Source organism: Cupressus sempervirens, chromosome 11, assembly GCF_028749045.1.
Source record: "Cupressus sempervirens isolate cs-2001-9-10 chromosome 11, ASM2874904v1, whole genome shotgun sequence".
NCBI classification, from domain to species: Eukaryota; Viridiplantae; Streptophyta; class Pinopsida; order Cupressales; family Cupressaceae; genus Cupressus; species Cupressus sempervirens.
Genome location: NC_143128.1, coordinates 544,905,214 through 544,920,330, shown reverse-complemented (window position 1 = coordinate 544,920,330; position 15,117 = coordinate 544,905,214). Strand labels below are relative to the sequence as shown.

Sequence of the window (15,117 nt, the reverse complement as noted above, 5' to 3'; positions counted from 1 at the left end):
GCAGCATCCAGCTTTGAGATTGCTTGAGGACAAGCAATTTCAGGAAGGGCGGACTGTCATGTCCCCTTTCTAGTGACATAACTTTTACCGGGGATTTGCCTATCATTGACTCTCGTAGGCAAATGATTTTGGAGAGAGAGTCATTTTGTTAACAGATGATTACATTCTTGCTCTTAGAAAGTTATTATCCAGTAAGTGGGGCCTATTTATTTAATTTTATAAAGTTAATTAATAATACAATACATTATAATAAGTTATTATAATAAGTTGTTCTGGAAGCTTCCAGCGACTTCTCAAAAAGTAAATAAATAGAGGGCAGGGGGCAGCCATTGGGGACAAGCGGTTTTGAGGATTCTACTTCTATTTCAGTTGGAGCAATTTGTAGCCATTTGGTTTGCAAATTCTCAATTTATCTTTGGGAACGAAAACTCCCTTAGGTAAGCAATTTTGAGGATGTGGAATATCATCCGAATTATTGCAAAAATTGGAGGTGACGTTACAGTCATTTCATCAGGGCGAAAATCTGTGGCCTAAGGCCAAGTTGGAGTTTCTTGCATCAAGAAGGAAATTGTTTAGTATCAGTCCCGAATTGGTTGAACACCTCAAAAAAACAATCGGTTTAAATTTTGCCAATGGATGGGTGATTCCAAGCAGCGACTCATTCACAAGCAAGCAAAATTCGAGTTGGTTGGTTGGTTCAGAGATTTGACATGCGAAATTCGGATCAGGGCTAGGATGCCCTGTCACCGATTACACTAGAAGGTTATGCAGTTTGTTTGGACGAGCCGACAGTTACTTCAGGATCCTTCCCGACGCAGACTGGGAACCCATTTACGACGAATATCCAAGGGTTGGTTGCGGGGGTAGAGACTCGCTAATTCCAAGTTCTCTCAGTCGGCATTGCTCACGGATTACATACTGCACATTTTCGCAGGTTCGATCTCGCACTCCAGTCGTGGCATATCTTTCGGCAAACACACGCATTGTGAAAATTCGAATGAGATGAATTCGGCAGCAGTAACAATATAGTTTGGGCGCCGCATGAAAGGATTCGTATTTCACAAGTTTAGCAGGAGTGGCAGGCGGGTCAAGAAAATATCTGAGTCACAATCCAGACCATCAGGTTCCATCACCTGTTGGAGTTTAGGAAATCGCAAATTTGGATAATTCCGTAGGTGTCAGTATAACTTCTCCGCAAGTGACAAATGCGATTTTTTCCAGACCGGGCGGAGCTCGATTTGCATCAAGATTGGGGAAATTCATTCGATTAAGCTGGGACAACTTAGAATTCATTCCAAATCCGGCTTGTTTCATCTCCATAGCTGGAGCGGTTGTGCACGGGCCCAAACAGTCGTTGCGATAAGTCGGCGGCATCAGCATTCCTCCCAGATTGTGTAAGGAAGACTTGGAATAAATCTGACAGTCCCATGACGACTAATGGTGACGGCAAATTCAGGTTTTTTCTTTGATATTGTTATATATATATCCAGTCCGGGCTCTGTATTCAATTATTTGATTGTTATTGAATATTGAAAGGGTTTTCTTGTAATAAGATTCTTTCCTGAACATTGTTGGTATTATTATCTATTGCATTTTGTTACATCTATATTAATTGGTGAATTTGTTGGAGACAATACAAATTAACGGTTACATCCAAGTATTTGACGAATTGCCACAGTTCAGTATCGAGTTTTTTTGGTAGCCCATATAGTGAGGGTCATCACAATAACGAAATCTCCAATTGCAGCCACAGAACTTACAACCAGATTGAATAATTAGAGATATGAATTTGAAGCATGAGTGAGACACCTGAGTGATATCTCCAATAATAGACAATGAGTTTCTATCCACTGCCCCAACGCTCAAGGGTTCTGTCCTTAGGAAACCAGAGCCAAACAAGAAGCTCTTACTTCAAAAGAAATGAATAAACCAAACATGTTGAAGAATGAGCCCTTCACTTAATTTTATAACTTTTTCTAAGAGGCTTTTAAACTGACCAACTAATGTGGGATAAATCACTTTTTCTTTTTAAAATATCATTTTCCACTTAAGTGAATAAAGCGTTCTTATAATATTTAACTGAGATTTTATAATATAAATTTTAACTTAATAAATTATTTAATTTGTAGGCTAATTTAATACATCATGAATTGATGGGCTTGAAATGGGACATTTTATTTAGAAATACATTTAAAAAGCAATTAAGTTTGGAAAAAATAATGTCATTGCTATCACATTTTATGTTGGGTTAGCTCTTGGTTCGGAAAAATTAGCTTTTGTTTGATCCAGGTTTAAAATTGGCTCGGTCGGGATGAATTGATCATCTTGGGAACGAACTTTGTTTGGACTCACATGCGGTCTAGACTAAGGCCATATGTTGGGGTTGTTTAAACACTTTGAAAATTTTAATGAAAGTCATAGTGATTGGTTCTTTGGTTTGTTCCAAATGTGCATGCAAATCTATTCTCTATTTGTTAGCAAGTTGAAAACTGTAATGACCTTAACAAATCTAAATATAAATCATTTACCACTTTTTAATCACCATGATGCAATGAGAGCAAGCTCAGAGAATATGGTGAATTAGTATATATATATCAAGATAATTATTAGAGAAAAAATTATTTAAACACCTCATGATTTGCAAGAAAGAAGAGACTCAAACGTTCATAATTAAATGATTTGTTAAATGACAACACATGATGAAAATTGCAAACAATATTCAATAGTATTGCTCTTCATTGGGAGCATCAAAGTCAATTTGGATCAATTTCATATAAACCACAATTAGTTTTGATGTTAGCTCTACCAGGCATGTCCTATGTATCAGCTAGCTCATCTAAATAGATTTTTAGCAAGTTGTGCAGTAATAACATCCATGTTACCATTCTCAAGAGCATAGTTTCTATCCACAAAATAGTTGGTAGATCCAAGAAGTACTCTCCAAGTTTTAAAGGAGCTGAGTAATTGTCATTTCCACACATGAAGCTTTTGGCCAGTACTAGATTATTTTGGGAGTGCTTTAAAAAAGTGCCCAAAATGCATTGTTAAAACTACAAAAAATGCAGTTTTCCATCCTTAAGATAGCCATGCTGCTTTTAAATCCTTGTGAGAAGATTATAAAATTTCTTTTGGTTAATTTGAAAAATTTCAAATGTAGTTTAGTGTATTTTTTTTTCTTTGCAAGCATTTTAATCCGGTTTTGTTGCTAAAATCTAGCATGTAGATTGAAAACGATTCATAATTTCCCAAAACTAAGTGGAATTTTCAAATTTACTTCAAAACAATTGCAGTCATCAGCAATTTTTTATTATTTTTACTGATTTTTGTATACCCAAGTATTTTTTTTGATCTTGGAAAAAAATGATCATGTTACATAATTTAAGTTCATTTATCTCGATTTCAACTAATTTTAGGCTTAATGTATACCGCTTTTTAGTAATTAATGGTGAATTTACATCAATTTTTTTGCGTTTAAAAATAGAACTGTTGTGTTTTCAGTTTGTACTTGTAGGTGAGATAAAATGGCGAATAGAGTGGCTTTTGGATTAGGTCGAGGCTTAGGGTCAGCCAAAATTGACACAGTTTATAGGCACCTTTCTTGTTGGAGCTAGAGACCCTACTAGGAAATATGCCACATAGGGACCAACTTTGGGATACTTATTTTGTATGATATCTTAAAACCTATGTCTTTCAGGCATAAATCACATCAATAACATTTTGCAGCCATTACTCATTGTACAAAAGAGATTAATGTTCACTTTGCATTGATAAAAGTGAAAATTACTAAGGGAGAGTTCAAGGGCAAGCATAGTAACATTCATAGCTAGTGGTCATGATCCTTAAATGCATGCAAAAACAAATGAAAATACGACATTCAAATGCATAGCGGGTTCTATTTGTGGTTCTTGTATGTGAAGCACATTGACATCCACTTCATCAACTTTAAGTATAGGGCCAATGTCTACATGCACACCACATAGATTTTTAATGATTATAAACATACTTGGAGCACAACCATCATTAGAAGCTATAGGGTAGAATAGGGAGGTGCATCAACAAGCGCATAAGCATATGCTGAGTTTTGGTATTTCAACAACCTACCCTTCAACTTGGCAAGCATTGCTTCTTGTTAAAATTTGGTAAATGCATTACTAATTATAAAGGAGGGCTACAAGGCATCTTTTTTTAGAGTCCGAAGTGGGGGGTCGGCCATGAATGTGCAAAGTTAGTAGTGAAAGAATAAAAGAAGGAATGATTCAAGCATGGCTGCAATATTTTTTTAGATTGGCGAATAAATGGTGTTAATTCTGTAACTTAAATCTCATACTTATCTGATTGTACTTACCGTACAGTTCTAATAAAGCATAAGTTCCTTTAAAGGGATTGGCCTCTTATTTAATCTAACCTAATCGTCATCTATCTTAGGAAGATATTATAATTTTCTTATGCATAGTTTTAGTTAGTATCTTTACTAACTAATATATTTCCTTGAAGACGTCGATCTTGGCAAAGATATTCACTGATTATATTGGGCCGACTTGGGAGGAGACATGTCCTTTCTAAGGACATGCCTCTTGAATGCAATATAAATATGAGGTAAGGATGAGGTTAGAGGACATACAAGATACAATTAAGTCTTCTCCTCTACATTACTGCCTTGTACAATTTATTGCAAAGAGAAGAATATTTCAAAAATAATTATTGCATTATTAGTTACACTTCATATACAGTTTTGTAAATTCAAGACCATCTTCAGCAATAAGAAAATGTATTATCTAAGTCTGATTTATAGCAGAATTTGTAGAAACTTTACATGGTATCAGAGCTCTGATAGTTGAACCTAGACTTTGCAAATTGACAATCAGATTTAAAACATCTAGCAACTCCTACCTTCAATGGCTAGCACAATCAGACCCGAAGATAGGTTTGATGGAATTTAACACTTGGTTGCTTGGAAATTCAGAATTATGATGATTCTTGAAGATAATGATGTAATACAGTTTGTTGATAAAGAATCCAAGCAACTTGATGTTGATTCTCATAAAACTATATGGATTAAAGGAAATAGGAAAGCCATGCAAATCATATTAGATGGGGTTAAAAATGAAATAGTACCTATGCTAATGAAACATCAGACAACATTTAATATGATGAATGCATTATTAAATGCATGAGGTTAATAATGCGACTAAAACCATTGCACTAAAGAGGCAACTAAATCGTATACAGATAAAGAAGGAAGAATCTATGAATTCATACTTCCTAAGGGTGGCTAGTTTAAGAGATGAACTTGCAAGTATAGGAACCATAATTGAAGACAAAGCGCTAATACTTAAGGCTATAGATGGGTTATTGGACTCATGGGAAACATTCTCACAAGGAGTAAGTGCTAGACACAATCTCCCAAACTTCAATAGACTTAAAGGAGATTGCCTTCAAGAAGAATCTAGGAAACTTAAAAAAGGAGGAAAATTGAAGACTGAAGATGAAGAACTTCATGTACTCAACACAAATTCCTATAAAAGTAAGAAAAAGCACTTCAAGAAGAAGAAGGGTAATTAAAGAAATGACAAACCTAATAAAGATCTATCCAAAATAAAATGCTTCAAATGTGAAAAATTTGGACACTATAGATCTAATTGCCTTGAGAATACAAAGCAACAAGTAAATTGTACAAACGTTACCAGGAAAGAAGAAAACTATGATCTTGAGAATTGTATATTGTACTCTGCACTATCAAATCAAGTATCAAGCAAAGCGTGGGTAATTGATAATGGATCATCTCGACACATTACAATATACAAAGAAGTACTAGATTCAATATCAGAAGAAGTTGATGACAAAGTTACCATCGGTGATAATTCCTCTCGTTCAGTCAAAGGAATTGGGAATCGCACCTTGAAACTAAAGTCAGTTATTTTTCTACATCTCAAAAGGGTACTCTGTACCAGGAACAAAGAGGAATCTAATCTCTGTTACAACACTTGAAGATGATGGACATAATGTTGCATTCATGGACGGTAAAGTAATGACTTGGTCTAAGAACTCTTCGTTTAAGAAATCAAAGTTGATTGGTCAAAGAAAGGCATTCTTGTACAAATTAAATACAGAACCTAGTCAACCTATTCAAGCCTTAATTCATGAAGCTGTTGATATAAACGAAATATGGCATAGAAGGTTAGGACATCTAAATTTTAAAGCCTTATCAACTATGGAGAAGATGGTTACTGGTTTGCCTAAGTTAAATAAAGATCATTCAAGCATATGCAAAGGATGCGCTTTGGGCAAGAACACCAAAAGTCCATTTCATGATAGCTCTAGAAAAACTAACAATGTTTTGGAATTTGTCCACTCAGATTTATGTGGACCTATGTCTGTTCCTTCTCTTGGAGGATTCTGGTACTATATACTTTTTATAGATGACTTCTTTAGGAAAACTTGGAGTTACTTCTTAAAATGTAAAGAATCAGAAGAAATCCTTAAGAGATTTAAAGAATTCAAAACGTTAACTGAAAGCTAATCAGGGCACAAAATTAAAACTCTTAGGATTGATAATGGAGGGGAATATACTTCAGATTTTTTTAAAGAGTTTTGTAAAGAAGCAGGAACTAAGAGGTAGTATACTATTCCTTATAACCCACAACAAAACGGGGTAGTAGAAAGGAGTGGAATATATTGTAAAATTAGAATACATTTGCACTGCAGATCAGAGAGCAAATATTCTTACCAAACCTCTCTCTCGAGTGAAGATAGATCACTTTAGGAAAAGACTTGGTATGGTTGAATTATAATATATTTGTATTATTTAATTAATAATAATTTTGAATTAAAACTATTATTGTCAGGTTATTGACTATTATGGGCTTCACCATTTGTATTCATTATCTAAGAGGTAACGATCTCTGAGATAATGAACACATGTATAAAAGACATTATGAGAGATGATGATCTCTTAGATAATGTGTTGAACGGTAGAGATTTACTGTCAGATCTAAATGAGTTCAAGATCACATTGTGATGTAGACATTTCTATGCCTATGGGTCACAACTTGGATAAAGGAAGAATTTAATCATTCTTCAGAGTTTATCTTGTGAACTGGTAGATCTTAACCCAGGAACATATTGTAATATAGGTCTGTCAGTACCTATGAGTCACAACTTGGATAAAGGAAGAATTTAATCATTCTCCAGAGTTTATTTTGTGAACTGGTAGATCTTAACTCAGGATCATATTGTGATATAGGTCTGCCACTACCTATGAGTCACAACTTGGATAAAGGAAGAATTTAATCATTGCCCAGATTTTATCCTGTGTATTGCATTACTATTATCACAAGTATAAGTGATAAGTCATAGCATAGGCATAGTAATATGACATAGTATCATGTGTTCAATGATACCACATGCTTAGATGATTTAGATAGATATGGAGTATCAATCTATGCTTATTCATCTTAATTGATGATGCTAGATATTTTATCTCTTAGTATTATTATCAAGTTAAGAGGGAGTGTTAATTCTGTAACTTCGATCTCATACTGATTTGATCATACAGATCATACAGTTCTAATAAAGCATGAAGTTCCTTTAAAGGGATTGGCCTCTTATTTAATCTAACCTAATCAGCATCTATCTTGTGAACATATTATAATGTTCTTATGCATAGTTTTAGTTAGTATCTTTACTAACTAATATATTTCCTTGAAGATGCCGATCTTGGCAAAGATATTCACTAATTATATTGGGCCGACTTGGGAGGAGACATGTCCTTTCTAAGGACATGCGTCTTGAGTGCATTATAAAGATGAGGTAAGGATGAGGTTAGAGGACACACAAGATACAATTAAGTCTGCTCTTCTACAGTACTGCCTTATACGATTTATTGTAGAGAGAAGAATATTTCAAGAATAATTATTACATCATTGGTTACACTTCATATACAGGTTTGTACATTCAAGACTATCTTCAGCAATAAGAAAAGGTATTATCTAAGTCTGATTTGTAGCAGAATTTGCAGAAACCTTACAAATGGAAAGAAATGCACTACTATCGACACTTTGGTTGCTTCAAATGGTAAGCTATTTTTTCTTGAAATCAAAGGTTACCTTTGACAAATTAATAGAAAGAAATGCATCACTACCAACTCTTTGGTTGCTTCAATTGATGAGTTAATTTTTTTGAAGTCAGTGGATGCCTCTGAAAAATAAATAAATGCAAAAACATTGATTTCTAAGTTGCTCATTCATGGGATTTTTTGGGGGATTCAGGGATGAAACATGCCGAAATCAGATTGTGAAATGAATCTCCCATGGGTACACATCTAGGATTTGTGTTGTTAAATGCTGACATGTTTAATGATTCTAGTTTGATCTTTTAGATATTCTCAAGACCTACACTGCTGATTAGTGAGCTCTGAACTTATCCATCATGAAATTATAGCTTGATCTTATTTAGACTGAAACCTGAATTTAAATTAGAATGATATGTTTAATAATCTATAATGGTTTTGTTTAGCATATGTATTGGTATATCACATTCTAAACTTAAATTCTATTTTTTTAGCTGGCATATACACACACACACACATATGTATGTATATATGCATGTGTATGTATATGAACATACATATACATATATATCATGTATTTATGCACATATATACACACACACACACATACATATATACATATACATGTATGCACACACATATATATGTGTATATATACATATACGTATACATACAAACATGTATTTCAATGAACATACCAGAAATATACACAACCTCGCAAAAATTATTCTGCTGCAGTGGCATTTCCTACCCACGTACCTATACCTGCTCCGATTCCTGATTTGACAACTTAGATTGAGTTTAATATTGGAGGGAATCTTAATGGAAGTTGGCATAGAGAATGATGTTCAAATCATAATTGACAATGTAGCATATGTGGCAGCTAGGAGATTGTTTGAACAGAGACGCGGGTCACTATTTTAGATCCCCTTGCATAGCATATTGTCTGACCTTTTACAGGAGACCCAGACGTGATTAGGTGAGACCAGTTCTGGATGATACAAGAAGAATAATTTTTTTATTACATTTTCACTTGGATTCTTAATTTGATGAGAGACTTCACATGAGGGAAAGAGTTGGTGCAGTTAGAGCTCATGAGGCTTGCACTGATTTTTTTTTGATGTTGGAAAACATTATTGGTTTGTTGAATTCTTTGAAATAGAGTTTGTGACTAAGTATATGTAGACTCATCATAGTTAAAGAAGTATGGAGAGAGGGTTGTAAGGATAGTCTCTGATTATCTTTTTGTATAAACAGTGATGAAGATTGTGAAAGCAACAGTAAAACTTTGGTTTTAAATTCAAATTGGATATTTTCAAATTTTAATCTTTATTTTTGGTCTTTCATTATAATTTTTTTAATCTTAATCTTTTTGTATTTGCAAATTATAGGTGCGAAAGCTCTTGGTTGGAGATGTCTATTGGGTAGATGGGTATCAAAACCTGATGAGGTACATTTGTGAGGCCACAATTAGGGCCAAATAGTTAATTCAAAATTATTGTAAAATTGAAAGCTTTAAAGTTTCATTCCATTTGGGCGATAATTGATCAAAGGCAGAACAATCAACTCCACCAACCTGTTCTAGTAACAATGTACTGCATCAACCATAGGTTTTACCATCAACCATAGGTTTTACCATTTGGATAGCTTATTCATCCTAATGGGGAGGTTATAAAGGGCCTCATAAATCACATTTAAAGGATGCTACCCTAGGTTGAGGTGAGAGACTCCATCATTCAAGAATTGCAATAATATACTTGCAGGGGTGAGCTTGTTTCTTTGGAATTAGCTATTTGAGGAAGATCTACTTAGTCTCTATGTGACAAATATTGAAGTCTTGAACATCACATGCATTTTTCCAGTTACAAAGTATAAATTCACAACTATTAATAATTTTATAAAATATGGTGTGCTCACTAGCTGTAGTATTTATTTTGTAGACTCTTCATGGGTAGATAGGGGTACAAATAGTGCAAAGGTCAGTTGTTAGTCCCTTGCCTCTTGTGCCAACCTTGTAGTGTATCCAACTGTGAGCACATGTAGAGTTTGTTTAAGGCCATGCACATGAAGAAGAGGAACAAATTAACTCGAAAAGTGTCTCAATGACAAATCAGATGAGCTCATTTATTTGGATGATGTTGATCCTTATAGCAACTTAACAGTGCAAAATGAGCAGCCACCATTATTTACTAAAGATGAAATTCTTTATTTTCAGAGCCAAACAATGGAGGATGTGAGTGCAACAAGACCTATGATTGGGTGATGTTGGTGAGGTAGAGGAGTCATTGTCATCTCCAAATTTGCCTAGTTTTTTATTCCCATTTATAAAGTTTGGATTTGACAAGTTTTTGCCAAGTCAGAATCTGCCAACTATAAGGGTATGAAGTTGTAACTCATAAGCTACACATAATTTTTCATAACCTATCATAAAATCTGCGAACCCTATATACAAGGAATGTGTTTTATGATACACTCTGATGCAACTGAGGAATGTGTGGAGTGGCTTAAATGGGCACAAGAATGTCTTCATTGGTGACATCGCCATTGTGTATAAGGATTCTGAACTATACATAATAGATGCTGCATATATAAAGAACTCTAGAAGAAAACTCAGAGCGCTGTATCCTAACACATGCACCCAGTATTATTATTCTTAGAGATTTTAGCTGTAGTATTTTCTCTAAGGATGCTAATCTGCTCTCAATTTTTGCAGAAGTGGTTGTGGACTGCTAGAGCGCCACTAATGGTTGGGTTGCATGTAGTCCATATATTTTAGGTTTATGGTAATTCTTATTTACCAAATCTACAGATGCTTTGCACTTTTTTTTGCAAATTAATTACCCAAATAATACTTCTGATGATATTATCATGGATTGTGATAAACTATAAGGTTCCCATTTATTGGAATTAAGTTTTTAATGTTACTGTTAATAATTTTTCAATGGAATGATGATTTTTTCATTGTGACACCCAAGTTTGGCGAGTTCATTGAATGAACAGATCCACAATGTTGGCAGGGTTAAGGCCAAGCTTTATAGGTTAATATAGGACTAAGAAGGCTAGCTGCATATCTTATGCTCGAGCAAACAAGAAATTTTATGTATTGGGATAGGAACTATAATATAATAGAGAAATACATTAGAGGAATACTGTCAGACCTATTAGTTGTTTTATTAAAGTACTGATTGGAGATGGTATTTTGAGGTATAAGATGGAATGCCAGATTGCTATATCTGTAAAAATGTTAGTGTTTAGTAGCATACAAGTGTTTGAAAGCTATGAATAAGTAGAGCACATTAAATTTAAGATATTTGATTTTTAATATATTGGGTAAATGAATGTGTCTTTGGTCATCTATTTCTTGTGTAGTGATGGATGGGATAGAACAACGCAGCTGATTTCCTTGGCAAGCTTGTTGCTTGATCCTTACTACCGGACATTTGATGGTTTTCAGGTATTCCTTTGGGATAAACTTTTTAGGTCTTGATTGTTTTAAGTTTTTATATTTCAGATTGTGTTGGTGAGCATTTTCATTGCAATTTTAATTCTATTTAGTGATTTTATTCATTTTTGTTTCAAATCAAATATAATTTTTCTTAAACAAGTTTTGGGGGAATTTTTTAAATTAATATATCAAAGTCAATATTGTTGGTGTAAATAAGTATTTACTTATTACACTTACTTAAGTTTACTTAGGTTAATGCATTATTTAATTATTTTGCATTATTTTATTATTATTTTAGGTGAGACACTTGGGAGTTTGTGTACTCATTGAGTTATGCAACTCTAATTATGCACATGGTGTCTACAACACATGAGTATGCATCATTCACTGAGTTGTCATGATGACAACACAGTTATCTGCACTCCGTATTTAGCACATGTTGTCTACACCATTGTAGGCTTATCCTCACATTATCACACTTAATCTCGTGCTTAATGGAGGATAACCCATATCTGGTGGACATGTGCCTGGTTGTATGACATATCATGATGCTGACTTCTATGCATTCTAGAAGCTCTCCTGAGGCCTTTATATTCAGGCACTCCTAGTGTACTCTCAACCAGTTATTGAATGAATATCGTCATTCTGATCATACTCTTATCTATTTTGGTCTACTGTGTGCTTGTGTTGAGTTCTTTAGTTCTTGGGTGAATTTTGGCCTAAGCCAAATTCTAACAAATATGTTAAAAGCTAGAGCATATGGATCTCAGCTTAAGGAGAAATAAATGTTTAAAATTTTTTGTAGTACGTAATAAAGTAATGTTCTATTTAGCATTAGTTGAGCTTTGTTGGGTCGGGTAGTTAGGAAGCAAGGGGATGCGTTTGTTGGTTTTCCCAACTAATCGACTATTATATAAGAACTTTGGATTATGAATGATCTACTCATGTTTTTGGTAATCAATAAAAGAAGTAACATTTCCTCCGTCATTTGGTATTCTGGTATGAGTAATGAATGTTCTGCTGGTACTATTGAATCTACGTTGTATTACTCTATGTGTCTTGTGTGGATAACCATTCTACATTTTGGCGCTGTTGCGTACATCCGAACCTAGAGGTCGTTGACCAGGGCAGGATGGAGTAATGGGAAGAGCCTTCCTACCATGTATATAAATAACAAATAGTGATGGTGAAGAGGAAGACATAATGAGAGAAGATCAATTGACATGCAATTTGTTGGCAACCTGGGAAGTTTCTGTTAACTAGTATGTGCAAAGGGAAGCCCGCGAGAGAGAGGCTTTCAAGAGCGCAGTACGAGACAAAGTTTCTATACCACCAACAGTGTATGATCTACTTGGACAGATCCCCCGATTGTTGGCGAGAAACTTGATACATGTGGAGGAAGAAAGAGTTGAAATAGAAAGAGAAGGAAGAAGGCTACAAGTACTCCAACAGTTCGTCGAAAATACCCAGTAACTGGAGGAGCGGGATAATTCGAGGAGGATAACTAAGCACTAAACCAATTCATGCCCTTGCTTCCAAATAAATACCCCAGCCGAGTGCCAAAAGAGGAAATCGAGGAGGAAGCCGTCGTGCGAACTTTGCATCTCCAACAACAGTAGGAAAGATGTCGTCATTTAAGGGGGCGGGTGGACTACTCCTGAGTCGAAGAAGGGTTGATTGAAAACACATTAGAAGGTATAGTCAACTGGGCAATCTTACAAACATCGGGGAGAAAGGAAGGGTGTAGGAATCTTGAAACCCCTGTACGGAGAGAGCATTGGCACGAACAAAGCTCCAACCTAGGGGAAGGAGATACTGCTGGACCAAGAACTCAAGAATCTAGTCCATCAGGAGGGAGCATCCCAACAGGACGAAAAAAACAGTAGAAGAATGGCAATAGACAACAAAAACTCCCTAGATTCACGGGGGAAGCATCAACGGACCCCGCACGTCATTGTGAAACATGCATAACCATATGCGAAGCCAATGGAGAGAATGATGCAGATGAATGGTGTTGGTAAATAGATCTGTCTTCGCATACAATGCTTACAAAATGACTCAAAGATGCCCAGACTTGAGGACAAAATAGGACCAACAGTTGGATCGCATTGCAATGGAATTGTGCAAGCGCCCTTCGAATTTTGTAGGGTACATCTCCCCTATTGGATATACAATGAATAAGATTTAAAGAATGCTTTTAACCTGAAAGTGAAGTCTACTAGCCCTATTCTTGGATAGGTGGAAAATTATTATAACTGAAATAGAAAGAAAAGACTCCCACATGGAGACACACAGGTCTTCCACCTGCACATGTACTTAGAAAGATCAAGAAAAGATTAAACTAACAAGGACAATCCCTGCAATAAATGAATACAGTAGTAGAATTTGATTCCATTATTCAGTCCTGATTCACACCTAAACCAAGAATGAGATCAATCCAAAGCACATAATATTCGAAATGATAGAATCCTCATTCAATCCAAAAATAATTTTATTTTTGAATACTAATGATAATGAAAATACTTGTAGAGAATTGGAAAAGAAAACTAAATTAAAACAAGTATCTTTCATTACAATCAAAACTGCCCCTTTCACACAATTTGTATTCCCCCTCTCATGCAGCACACAGTCTACCCAAACGGTTGAAAACTCCATGACTCTCCATCCCTAGAAAGAAGAAGCACACCGTTAGCTTTCTTTGGAAAAAGAACCTCCATTCTTTCCTCTGTTGGCATATTTATTTGTTTCCTCTTGTCAGTTTCTGTTCAGTTTGGGTAATTGATTCTTGGGAATTAACTCCTTTCTTCATTTTCCCCTTTTGGTTTTCCTAAGTGAACTTTTAAGAAATAATGAATTTCTTTTAGGTACGAAGTGAATTTCTTCAACAACCAATTCTCCCCAAGTCATTAGAAATCTTTTCTATCGTCTAATATTTTACCAAATATTGAGAGAACTAATGTTTGGTGCATATGCACATTAATTGACAGGTGCCTTCATATGATGATACTTTCTCCTTAAGTGTCGACATGTGAGGAGAGTAACTTTAGCGTTACACTTGACTCAAATCGTGACATGCTGCCGAAACTATGTTTTGGTATGACCTCCTTTATGTTTGGTATTGGATTCATACCAAAAATGCATCAGGATAGCATCCTTATGAATTACACATTTTGTCAACTGTTTTCATGCAGTATCTATTGATTGATTTCCCCTGTCAATGAAGTCGAATTCATTGACATTGCTTTGTGAACATGCACAACCGACGGATGTCAAGTAAAAGGAATGGTGAGTAATTGTTTAAAATGACCTTTGAAGGCATTGAGAACTCGAGCATATAATGTTTTAGTATGACCTCCTTTATGTCTAGTATTGGACTTGTACCAAAAATGCATCAGGATGGCATCCTTATGAATTGCACATTTTGTCAACTATTTTCATGCGGTATCTATTAATTGATTTCCCCTGTCAATGAAGTCAAATTCATTGATGTTGCTTTGTGAACATGCACATCCTACAGATGTGAAGTAAAAGGAATGGTGAGCAATTGTTGAAAATGAGCTTTGAAGGCATTGAGAACTCAAGCATATAATCTTCTTCGAGGATA

General features: G+C 35.0%; 1 protein-coding gene across 1 annotated transcript in view; it reads left to right on the top strand.

The window, feature by feature from the left end:
• The window catches only part of LOC149530785 (phosphatidylinositol-3-phosphatase myotubularin-1-like), a 268,097-nt gene that overhangs the window by 155,200 nt on the left and 97,780 nt on the right, over positions 1-15,117 (top strand). The window contains exon 14 of the mRNA XM_089811165.1: positions 11,438-11,522. Coding sequence (XP_089667291.1) covers positions 11,438-11,522 — 85 coding nt within the window. The remainder of the gene's footprint in view (positions 1-11,437; positions 11,523-15,117) is intronic.